The sequence below is a fragment of the Chelonia mydas genome, chromosome 1 (assembly GCF_015237465.2).
Source record: "Chelonia mydas isolate rCheMyd1 chromosome 1, rCheMyd1.pri.v2, whole genome shotgun sequence".
NCBI lineage: Eukaryota > Metazoa > Chordata > Testudines > Cheloniidae > Chelonia > Chelonia mydas.
Window position 1 is genome coordinate 177,617,371 of NC_057849.1, and position 13,251 is coordinate 177,630,621.

At 37.2% G+C, this 13,251-nt stretch overlaps 1 protein-coding gene across 3 annotated transcripts in view; it reads right to left on the minus strand.

The window, feature by feature from the left end:
* GBE1 (1,4-alpha-glucan branching enzyme 1) overlaps window positions 1-13,251 on the minus strand; it is a 272,537-nt gene that overhangs the window by 42,193 nt on the left and 217,093 nt on the right. For all 3 annotated transcript variants that reach the window (XM_043538391.1, XM_043538390.1, XM_037906053.2), the window contains one exon: window positions 414-598. In XM_043538391.1, the coding sequence (XP_043394326.1) occupies window positions 414-598 (185 nt within the window). The remainder of the gene's footprint in view (window positions 1-413; window positions 599-13,251) is intronic.

Below are 13,251 nucleotides of genomic sequence, written 5' to 3' on the forward strand. Positions count from 1 at the left end.
TTCAGGAGACTATAACATAAAATACACAACATGGAAAGTGTTTTCCTGATGACAGAATAATTACTGACATGAAAAGAAACTGTCAAAACAATTAAGACATTTTCAAAGCAATTTTTCAATTGGCAGAGTTTTATTATTTGCTTTAACCAATCTGAATTAAAGTTTCTAAATGAAGAAGCAAAAATAATAAGAAAAAGCTCCCTGTGAAAGTAAACAGGACACTGTTCCAGATTTTCATTATCTGCAGAAGAGACTTCAGTGACATGTTTTGACAATCTGAAATATCTAACAGGGCATTACAGTGCATAATAAAGTGCCGTTTAAAATTTTTGCATATAGATTTTATATTCTTGTAATTCTGAACATGTACACTACTGGTGACCAAAACATAACATTTAGCGTACATAGCTTACCGGGGGAGATGCAAGCCAGCCAAATCTTTCTTCCAATTTATTCATATCTCTGTCAAATGCATTTAGGAATCTATAGCGAAGAATGTGATCATCGGCTAAATGAAACTGTCTCCTGGCATAATGGTAACTCTCATTGTTTCCTTTTCTGGGGAAGTCTAACCATTCTGGATGCCCAAATTCATTACCTGTATTTAAAAATATTCATTAGGAAATGGTAAGAAATATACATAGATATGATTAAGAGATACTGGGAACCTGAGCATACATTGTCTCCAGCACTGTAGTCACCTGCTTCATTCTCTGTTTTTGTTTCAAAGTTAGATTTAAAAAGCCTTCAGCTTTTTTTTTTTTTTTTTTTTGTGTGGTAAATTGTCAGCTCAGTGAGCGCTAAGATGACAATGAAGCATGACATTCTGTGAGAGGTGAATTCTCACTTGAGATGGAGACACAAGTGACAGAGTAATCGTGATAGAGTAATGAAAGGGTATTGCTGTCCCAAATATGAGCTATCTTTATACATACCACAGTCCAAAAACTACACTTGATTTTTGTCTTAATTGGAAACTCTTTTGTCATGGAGCAAATGTTTTCTTAAAGTCCACTCTTACCTTATATATCATAGCTGGACTGCTTGATGTTAAGACTGACTTTATAAAGCAAGACAATCCAGCTTCTCATGTTACCCAAAAGATGTCATAAAAACAAACAGGTATCAAAAATGATATTAGTCCACCAAAAGGATATAAAACCCACTTTATAAAAACCCTCCTGTCTTCAACAAGTTACCTAACCTTTTATTGAATTTCTACACTATATTAAATTCCCCTTTCCCTGTTAGCCCTTTCGGTTCATGATCTGTTTTGTCTGTTTCAAAAAAGGACCAACTACTGGTCTTTTTGTTTCTTTTAGAAATATTGAATGTCGAGATTTGTATGCACTCTCTCCTATTTTGGAATGTGGAAACACTAACCTGAAGTCTTATTGTCTAACCCATTCAATAGTATCTATAACTAACTATATCTATATATTCATATTCCAGTGTTGCTTACTTTATCCTTAAATGGACAGATTTTGATTTCCTTGCCTGCCTTCACAGTACATGTAGTATCTGACTTTTAAGGGTTGGGGTTTTTTTTGGCCATCTTTCACTATACCATTCCACGTGCTCCAAAAATCTTTTAAATAATAGGAAGATCACAGTTGGAGAATATCCTAATTTGGCTCTTAAAAGAGAATATTAAATTTGATTAGATGCATATTCTCTTTTGTAACAGTACCTCAGTATTTTTTTTAATTTCCTCACCATATTGTCAACACAGTTTGTGTGCAGTCCGCTATTATTCCACGGTCATTGTCAAAGTCCTGCTGTGATTCTGATCCATTTATTTCATATTTTTGTTTATGGTTTTGAGCCGAATGTGAAATGTAATGGTTATGTTTGTCAACATGAAATTCCGTTTGCCACGTGTTTGCACATCTCTAATGCAGATAATATTGCAAAAGAGTTTCCTATATATTTTTTCTAGTTGTCTCTTTTTATCATTTCTTTGACCAAACTAATGTTCCTATATCCTGAACCATGAAAATTCACACAAGCCTGTTTGATAACCCACATTAACATCTGCCAATTTGGAAATGTCCTCCAGGCCTTCCTGGTGTCACATACTGTGGAATGCAGATGATGTTGCTGCACATATAGACTAAGTATCCAGGAGATCGTTTGGTTTCCTCCTCCCCCCCCACCAAAACACAGTGTATACTAGAGCTTGTGTAGATGTTTGACATAAAAGGAATTACTGAAATTTCGCCATTTTCACACATTCCTTCAAAGACTCTGGATAGGGTCACAAAGACTATGGGAGGTTTCAGAGTAACAGCCATGTTAGTCTGTATTTGCATAGGGAAAAGGAGTACTTGTGGCACCTTAGAGACTAACCAATTTATTTGAGCATAAGCTTTCGTGTGGTTAGTCTCTAAGGTGCCACAAGTACTCCTTTTCTTTTTGCAAAGACTATGGGAGTTAGTACACCACCAGGGCTGGAATAATGCTATGCATGTCCTTAGTAAGTGAGGGACAGATCTCCCAGCCATCACATTCTCTTTTAATTTAAATAATAATTTGTGTTTTGGGACTTTTCTACACCACATGGAATTGCTGATGGCAATGCTGCTATTTGCCAGAGGTGGTACAGGTGGACCCCAGCCTTTCCCATTATTCTTGTATCAGGTGCATTCTGGTAGCTGAAACAAAAGAGTCCTTCCCCCCCCCCCCCCTTTTTTTTTTTTTAAATAAAGGGATTTGGGAAGAGGTGGAAATGGTAGGAAATTCTCTTGTTCTCTGTGATGGACCGTTCATCAGTAAGACCAGGAGACCTGTTCAGGTTTCATGGTGCCCTCAAAATTATTTACAGCTCGACTGACATTGTCTTAATGACCATGAGCCTGATCGTTAGTTGTCCTGACTGGGTTCTGGGGAGGGTAGATCTTTAAGCACTATGTGAACACCAGGGGTAACTATCAATATAGGCAGCATATGGCCTGCATAGGAACTCATAGCACTTGTGTGGTCTGGTAGTCACATCAGTCTACTGCAATCTTAAAACCACATACAAAAGTTCTGAGAAGCTTTTCAATATTTTAAGGAATCTCTATGTATGGGAAAAGAGGTTTAAAATCTGTGTTTTGGAGAAGGGAAATTACTAAAGTATATTAAAATGAATGGTTCCAGTAAAGTATATGCTAAGTCACCCCCTCCAGTTTTCATTTCTTCTACATACAGCAATATTCATGTTTGAGTAATTGTGAAAACTTCTACGCACAGAAGTACTATTGAGATTTCTTTCCCCGTAATTAATTTTTTGCTGTTTGATGTGAAGGTCCAAATTATAAACTGACAACAAGCCAACTGGTATAAGTGATGCAATGCAAGACAATGAAACTAATCGGGGAAAAAAAAGCTCTGTTAACTGAACATTTTGATTAGTGAATGTTTTTGCTTTGTTTCTCTACACTGTAATGCATAATAATTTTACCAAGGAATTAAAGTGTACCATTGCCTACATGCTGTAGATATTATATATTTCTTTCCTGACACCAAGGGATAAGCTGATGTGTACAAATTATCAATTGCACAATTCTAATGGGACCTGTGCATTACTGCCATATTCACTGTGCTGTCAATTTACCCATTGATGCATTTGTTTATTAAACTATAAATATATTTAAACCTTCAACATAAATTATTTTGCAATCTTTAACTGGTGCTGGTTAGTGCTTGGCTGAAGCCCAAGGGGCTGCTAAAATTGTGTTGATCTTTTTCCTTTTCAGACAGTTTTGATAGCAGTTCTATGCACCAGCCGTCTCCTAAAGAGCAAGACTAAACTGATAAGACAAAAGGGCAGTTTTGTGGGATCACACAACATAACTGCAAAAAAGGTGGGCAGCAATGTATTGTAGCATAGAATAAGTGCTTAAGGGAAAATTACATAAATGGTAAAAAGTTTTTTTTTTTTAAATGGAATTCTGAAGTATCTGAAGTCAGATGTTGTAGCTCGTGACATCCTTTTCAGAAAACAAACATTTCAGAAGATTGCTACCCTAATCCTCGTTTTCTCTAGACATTCTGATACTCTTGGTAAGATAAAATCAAAATATTCTACAAGTCTCACACATCAATTTTTTTTTCATTTTTGTTACCAAGTCTGTTCCAGTCTGTTAATTAGTATACTTAAAGAACTAAAACATCTCCACATTGACTTAAAAATATGGTAATATCAGCTTAGGCCACTGTCATAAGCGCCATGCAGGCAGACTCCTTCTCCCACATGGAGTCCCTCTCATTTAAGTCAATTCCCAAGTCACCTCCCCTTAAAATATGTGTGAAAGGGTTTGGGTCTAGGTCCAAATACTGGGAGAGCAGGTCTCTCCAAACTGTTGTATGATATATTTGGTGTACAAAGCAGATGGTGGCAAGACAATTACTTTGTATTTCTTAAACAGAAAAACAACCTTGATGCAAAAACTACTTGATAAACACTCCAAAAGGGTAAAAATCAAACAGTAAAAAAAGAAGCTAAAATTTAAAATGCAGTTGTCAAATAAATACATGTTCTGCTCCAGAGACGAAGGCCCGGATTTTTAAATGTATTTAGCTGTTGCTGTACTGAACCTTTCCACACCTAATTGATTTAGGTGTCAATCTTAATTTCAAAAGGCCTAAGTCTAAGTGCCTAAACCCCTTTTGAAAATGAGGTTTAGATACCTAAATCAGTTAGGAGCTGCAAGGCTGAGTGGAGCAACAACCAAGTACCTTTGAATAGCGTGGGCCCAAGAGTCTAAATCAGTGCTCTCTTAAGTCAGTGAAACGACTCCTATTCACAAGAGTAAGTAATTGTTTTCATCTACTTTATATTTTAAATTGATGCAAAAAGCCACACCTTTCCCTTTTCTCTGGGCTTTTTATTGACAGTACATATTTTGCATGTACCATCTAGCTAGTGGCTCTCCCCTTCACACCTTTGGCTAATTCTCCCCCCCCCCCCCAGTATTTTTTATTCCATTGCATCTCCTGCTCAACATGTATCCATACATTCATCACACCCCTTTATACATCAAAAGTGCTTTCTCCTGTCCCAGTCACTTTCTTTGCAGATCATTCTGGAAGATGTAGAGAGAACAGATATGCCTGGATTGATTAATAACTTTTCTTCCTAGCCCTCAAAAATTAGAAGAACTATCTGTGATGATCTGTACCTCGGGGGAAACACCCTACACCCCCATGTTCATCTTTATAAAATGATTGTGTAGTATCCAATGCAAAGTTTTTCATGTTGCGTGTCTTTGGAAGGCTCATGATGCACTGAGCATGGTTGTTATAGTAATTGTTACAGTAATGTTATAGGTTATAATTTCATGCTTATAGTTATGAGGCTGAAAAGGTATCCTCATGGCTTAAAATAAGCCCAGGAAAAATCTCTACAAGAGCTGAGAGGAAGTTCACACCTCATCAGGGTGTGCATGGAACAAACCCAGCCCAGCCTCACAGGAACAAAGGACGCTGCCCTAGACAGCAACAAAAGAATCTGCTGGACTCTCCAGGGAGTCACCCTCCTTCCTTTGGTCAGTTTGGAACTGCGATGAGGTAATGCTCACCTGATTCTGAAAAAGGGGTGGGGTGGGGGGTGCAAAGCCAAGAGGGAAGAAAGAACATGATAAAAGGGAGAGACATTTGCCATGCTCTTCCTCTCTCTTCCACCTAAATCTACAGACACCACACCAAGTGACTGAAGCACTGATCAAAGGGGAGAGCCTGGCTGAAAAGCAACCAGCCAGCCTGTGGTGAGAAGCATCCTAAGTTTGTAAGGGCATTGAAAGTGTTAAGATCTTAGAATGAGTTTTGCTTTTATTTCATTTGACCAAATCTGACTTGTTATGCTTTGAATTATAATCACTTAAAATCTATCTTTATAGTTAATAAATGTGTTTGTTTATTCTACCTGCAGCAGTGTGTTTGGTTTGAAACATGTCAGAGACTCCCCTTGGGATAAGCAGCCTGGTACATATCAATTTCTTTGTTACATTGAAGATCTCATAAGCTTGCAGCGTCCAGCAGGCTTAACTAGACACTGCAAGAGGAATGTTCCTAGGGTTGTGTCTGGGACCAGAGATACTGGCTAGTATCATTTAGTTACAAGTAGGTGGGAGCAGCTTATGCCTGGAGTGGGGGTTCTCACAGCATTGCCCCATCACTATGTCTTTCACCCCAAATTAGAAGCTACATATTTGCTTGCCTTATAGGTCATATCTACATATCTCTATATGTGGATAGTGTCTCTTGCTCTGTTGCACACCATAAGTAATATGAATTGCTTATGTACAAAGAATGTGTTAATTATGTCCATATTTAGGAGATATGGATTAGATAATCCAAAATTATACCTTGATTTATTAAAATAAATTGCTTAAAAAGGGGGAAATTCCAATTAATAATGTGAGCTAATATTGAAATACAATCCTTGAAATGAATCAAACATAAAAAAGCCACATAAGAAAAGGACTGAAGAAATTAAAACCCAGAAATGTTTTGACAAAATGGCTTTTTATCAGAAAATGCAGATTCATCAAAACCAAAACTTTGTTGGAGAGAAGGTCATTTTGAACATAGCTTTTTTGCAGGCCCAGACTGGAACTGCTGGTCAAAGAAAGAGACCCATCTCAGAATAACTAATAGCCCAACAGGCAGGGCAGTCACCTTGCATGTGTTAGATGCAGGGATTTGGACCTGAGTCTCTCACATCATAGATAAATACCCGAATAACTGGACTATTGCCTATTCTAGGTCTGTGAGTTGGTCTGTCAGGTGTGTGGGTGTGGGATTTCATCTCCCACCCACAAAAAAAAGATATCCACAAAGATCTTTCTTTTGTGTAATATGTACAAGGAAAACATTTTGAAGTCTTAAAAATTTTGATGGGACAGAAAAACTGTTCCCTGCCCAGCTCTAGAAAAATAATATACAACTACATGTGCGCACACAATTACACTGTCAACACAAAACTGCTTATGGAACATTGGCTTTTATTGCTTTTGATACTTTTTTTAAAAATGTCATTTATTTGTTACTGACCTTTTGTCCTCTAAAGGAGATCCTTTTGAAATACATGTCACTTACAATAAATGTTTACTTGTCAAAGCAGACAGATCTGTTGTATTTTTCATTCAGTAGTAAAGGCAAGCAGGCATACATAGGTTAATGCAAAGAAACCATTATCAGAACATTTGCTGTATCTCATACCAAAGACTATATTTAAATTCAAGAGACTTTACGGGTTACTGTCTCTATCCCCTGTTGAAGAATTCTAAGAAGTCTGCACTCTTGCAAGATGTTGTATTAATCGAATATTTATTCTACTGTTAAAAGGTCCATCAATCTTATTTTCCAGTTTAACATACTGGCTATTTCAAAGCCCATCACGCTATGTCTTGGTACACAGGGTGTCAGCTTAGATAAATGCAGCTAATGTTTAATTCCGCTTAGATGTTATAAACACTTCCCCTCCTCTACCAGCAAGTCTCATTTCTTTGACATATACTACAGTCCGCAATTCTTAAGACTTTTTTTTTAATTTAAACATTTTGCTGATCACAGCACTTTTCAAGTTCAAGTACTCCTAAAATACTTTCTGCAAATCATATTCATTGTAATCTATTTCTGACAAAACCATTTAGCAAATGAGAGACAGAGACACTAAAGATATTTCTCTCAGCCTGTAATGATTCCCTGGCCTTCCCAAATTTTTTGATTTAGAAGGTAAAAGGAACAGCAGTTTCAAATTCTGCTAAAATTTGAAAAAAAAAACAAAAAAACCCCAACCACCAAACCCTATAATGTAGTAAGAAAGCCTCTCTCTCTCTCTGTTATTCTTCTATTCTGCTTTTGTTAGATGTAAATTCTGCTTAATGGTATGATGGACATCAGAGTTCTCATTCTTATTCAAAAGAACTGTTTGCATATCTGAGAAGCTATTTTGTTTTATTCTTGAGCATGGTGGAAAACTAGTCTCATGTGTTGAATGATGTAAATATTTAACATACATTGTGTGTAGATATACATTACAGCAAAACTATTTCAGAAAAACACATGCACCCCTACTCTAACCTCTTGTGTTTTTGCAGATCTGAGTTGCCATTCCCTTAACTTTTTCTGTCTAGAGCAGAGGTTCCCAAACTTGTTCCGCTACTTGTGCAGGGAAAGCCCCTGGCGGGCCAGGCTGGTTTGTTTACCTGCCGCATCCACAGGTTCGGCCGATCGTGGCTCCCAGTGGCTGCGGTTCGCTTCTCCAGGCTAATGGGAGCCGCTGGAAGCAGCGCGGGCCGAGGGACGTACTGGCCGCCACTTCTTGCGGCTCCCATTGGCCTGGAGCAGCGAACCGTGGCCACTGGGAGCCGCGATCAGCCGAACCTGCGGATGCGGCAGGTAAACAAACCGGCCCGGCCCACCAGGGGCTTTCCCCGCACAAGAGGCGGAACAAATTTGGGATCTACTGGTCTAGAGGTATAACTAGTTATTCTGCTTCCTACAGCTTTGAGTCCTTTCCATAGAGGGTTTTTCTCCTCCTACCCCAATATACATCTATTATTTTCCAAATATTTTATTTCAATTTTTATATTTTTTTCTGAACTCCTTTTGCTCTAATAAATAATGTTAGTCCCATGCTTTAGTTACTGATTTAAACTTGTTTACCAGATTAAGTCAAATGACATTATGAATTGGTAACTCAAAACATGAAATTTTGCAATTCTCCAGCTTTTGTTGTGGACATCATTAAATTATCTACCCTAGTTATGGGCACTGAACACTGCTGAAAAGTATGTGTAGCCTGCTTGGGGGTTCTTGTGCACCCGTGTGCAAATCAGACTTAGTCTGAAAGTTCTAGTTAATAGTTTACTGAATGAATGTGCTACATTGTTCAGGACAAGACATTGTCATGTCTTTAATGTATCTGAAATTCACTAGTCACCCTTCTCCCCTCATCCCCAATCTACGATTTCTGCAGTTAAAAAAAAAAAAGCTTTGTGTTTTCTCATTTGTGGTATAAGAATTATTATTTATTAGCCCTCCCATTTCTACCTTCATTGTCAGACTCTACTGGGGGAGAAGTTATTAGATTGTCTTACTCAATACCATCACAAGTTTTTCCTCTCCCCCCCCCCACTAGAAAAAAAAAATCTTGTCCTACACCCAATCCCTTTTCAGTTTCTCATATTCTATTTCTGATTAATTGGTCTCCTATCACTGAGCCACTTCATAGCTGGCTTTGCATAGGAATTAAAAAACAAAACCACCCCCAAAACTCATGCCAGTAAAAGTGTTCAGTCCTCACATTCCAGGTAACTATAATTGCACTATTCATTTTATCAGCCCAGGTACAAAAAATTCTGTTGAGAAATCTATACTCTATATAATGTCTATACGTCGAGGCGCCAGGTGACTTAGGGCAGTGGTTCTCAACTAGGGGTCTGTTTACGCCTGGGAGTACTCAGAGGTCCTCCAGAGGGTACATCAACTCATCTAGATATTTGCCTAGTTTTACAATAGGCTACATAAAAAGCAGTAGCAAAATCAGTACAAATTAAAATTTCATACAGACAAAATGAGAATGTAAGCAATTTTTCAGTAATAACGTACTGTGACACTGTTGCATTTTTATGTCTGATTTTGTAAGCAAGTAGTTTTTAAGTGAGGTGAAACTTGGGGGTACAGACTCATGAAAGGGGTACAGTACTCTGGAAAGGTTGAGGACCACTGACTTAAGGCTTGTTTACATGGCAAAATAGACTCGGCATAGCTATAGCAGAAAATCCCTCAAAGCCAGATCCAAAGTCCATTGAAGTCAACAGCAGCTGTTCCACTGACATGGCATTATTCAGAGTGCCTTCTACTACTCCCCAATAAACCCAGATGCAACAAAAATTTGGCTGCCTCATTTAAAGTGTAATAGACCTACATGGCAAAATAACATTTAATTTAAAAAAAAAAAAGATTGTTTCAACTTTAACACACTTATCTGGAGGTTTCTATCACCAAATACTTTATGTTAATATTCAGCAGAGCATTAGATGTCAGAATGGGACATAGATAATAATATTCACTGTTAATAATGAAGGGCAAAGAGTTATATTAGAATATTTTAGTGAGTCCAGACTAATAATTTCCCAACTAAAGCTTCCCCCAATCTTTCTGCAGATACTTCAGAAGCCATTTTACTCATACATTTTAAATATGGAATATTTATGAATTAGAGTAGCAATGTGAACTATTTGGGCTGCTTTGACATTTTTATACCACAACAATGTCCTGACCATTATTTCCAAATAAATAATGGCTTGTGGAAACGCATCTTACTAACAGCAATGGCTTTCAAATTAACACGTCTTCATTGCTTTTAGTGCCTAGATATGTAGCATACATTATTTAAAACTCACTTTCTAGAGAGTCCTAAAATATTAAAGAACATATGGTGGAAACATTCCACATCATTTATGTTATTAAATTGCAAATGTCTTAGACAGAGAAGTGATAGATGTTGAGAAAAAATATTATGAACTGAAGTTTTGACCACAGAGATTCTAAATATTTCCTTCTATGTATCGCACAATACAAAATGTTGATCTAGCATTTCATAATTTCATGGATAATGGATTCTAAAAGGGAGAGTTAAACCCAGGGAAGTCTATTGATCAATATATTGTAGGCAAAATCCTGGCCCTATTGAAATCATTGGGGAGTTTTGCCACTGGCTTCAATGGGGCCAGATATTTATGGATGAGAAAAACAAAATATAGAAGAGGAGGAAGAAAGACCCCGACCCCCTTCCAAAAAAGAAGAAACTCAAATGCTCAGAAAGGTTATATAAATATTTTGGCTCTGAAACAAGGTAAAATAAAAATTAAAGGACAATTATTGTCGGGGGTGGGGTTTTTTTGGGTTGTTGCTATAGTACCAAAGCTACTTAAGGCAGCTCTTTGAGTGTATTTAACTGGAACTGCACAAAAATTGGGAAGTTGAAAATTAAAGTTTGGACTGATTCAAGAAAGCAGTTCAAATTCAAATACCACCACCTTGCATGTGGGGCCTATAGATTCACCTTATATTTAATTACACTACAAAGAGGACTGAAATAGGTGTCAAAATTGAGAAGCAACAAAGCTATCTGGGAGCTTCAAAACTCAGTGCAAAAATGTGTAAAACAACCCTATCAGATATTTTTGCAAACTCCTCCAGATTGACTAAAAAGAGCCATTATATTTGTCATGTATTTGATGCAGAAAATTTCTGAACATCCCAAGTGACAGATATCAGGATTCATGAACATATAAATATTCATGAAGTAACAGACATTCAAAATTACCAATAGGGAAAATTATACTCAGTTTTATTTTAAAATATCACCAAAAAACCTCACACATGAAGCTCCTACTTCATTGCTATTATTAACAAATACTTATATAGTATCATGACTTTTCATGGTACTTCACAGATGACTGATCAACCACATGATTCCTGGCCAAGAGAGCTCACAATCTAAAATCAGACCAAGGTGAAGACAGACAAAATACAGCATTAAGGAAGGGAAGGACAAGATGAAGATGAGGCAAGGAAGGACGCAAATAACACAGCAGAAGAGTAGACAACAATGGACAGTGCAGAACAGGGGTAGTTTCAGGAGTCATTTGAAGGAGGAATACATTTGGTTCCAAGCACATGGAAAGGAGGTACAAAGGAAAGTGATAACAGAGTGAGAAGTGGGCCCAGACCAGTGGAAAAAATAGTGCACAAATAGGGGATGCAATATAGGCAGGGGGAAGACTTGTAGCATCATAAGGTTCAAATTTATCATCCCCATCTTCATGTTGAAAGAGACTGGGAGGCAGTGAAGTACATTTGGATATGGGCGAGAAGATTGTCAGCAGAGTCAGAGGAAGATTACTACAACTTATTACAATGAAGGTCAGATGTTCTCTTGCACATACAACATTACCTTAGACTAAATGCCCAGCCTGATCATAGGTACTAGTGCCTCTAAGCAGAAACACAAATGGGCCATATACACAACTTGCTGAGTCCTTTATCTCCATGCATTAGTTCTGCAGTTAAGCCTCAAAAAAAGAAAAGGAGTACTTTTGGGTGCCACAAGTACTCCTTTTCTTTTTGCGAATACAGACTAACATGGCTGTTACTCTGAAGCCTCAAAAAAAGTTTTGTTAGCCTGCTCAAGTGTTCTCTTTGCAACTGGCTTCCCCTTCCTAGAATCTTAAAGCCCATTAGCACAACTTCTTCTGTACCTATTTACTACAGTTATCAGATAAGCTCCCCCACATGGAGCTATTTTGCATTCACACCAAAACAAAATGTAACAATGAAGACAAAAGCACTCAAACACTAGGAATGGGAACTCTTCTTCCCCTCCCCTCAAATCAAATCAATCACATTAGAACACCACAAAGACAAAGGAGAAAAAAGAACTTACACTCATAGGGCTTGTCTACACAGAGATTGTCTTGTGATAACTATTCCAATATAGTTAAAGTAGTACAAGGCCCCTAGTGTGTATGCAGTTGTATTGATATAAAGGTGAGTACACCAGTCCAGTTCATTCCTGTTCCTTTATAGGAATAAACAATACTGGTGCACTGATATAACTGCATTCATACCAGGGGTTATATTGTTACAGTTAAAACAGTAAAAGCAAGCAAAAACACAAAAACACAAAGACCCCCCCCCCCCAAAAAAAAAAAAAAAGAAAAAAAAAAGAAAGGCATCCTTCATTGAAATAGTTCCACTGGTACAAAAATTGTGTAAACCCAGTTTCAACCAAAAAGAACCCAAGCATTTCAGCGAAACAAAACAAATACTATAATGAAACGTAAGTAACATCCTCCTCATGCAACAGTTAAATTTACCAAAATATATTTTTAAAGATCTTTGAAGTTACTGTATAACATTTTTTTTTGGGAGCGGGGGGGAGGAGGAACTGCAGTCATTCCTTTCCATTCTAATTTCTACCAAACTGTCAGTAAGCTAGCTTCCATACTTGAATGTAACTAGATGTAACTATTATGATTTCTTCTAATACTCTGTATTTTATAATTATGTTTTTCTTTCTTACAGACATGAAGGATTACTCGGTTTGACGTTCACAGATATCATCTTATGTACCTTTTTATTACAAAAGGCAATAATATAGCCAATTGTTGACTTTTTACATTATCTTATTACTGAAAAAATGTTTTATAGATTTAAAAAAACATTTAAAATAGGGATATTTATAAGGGATAA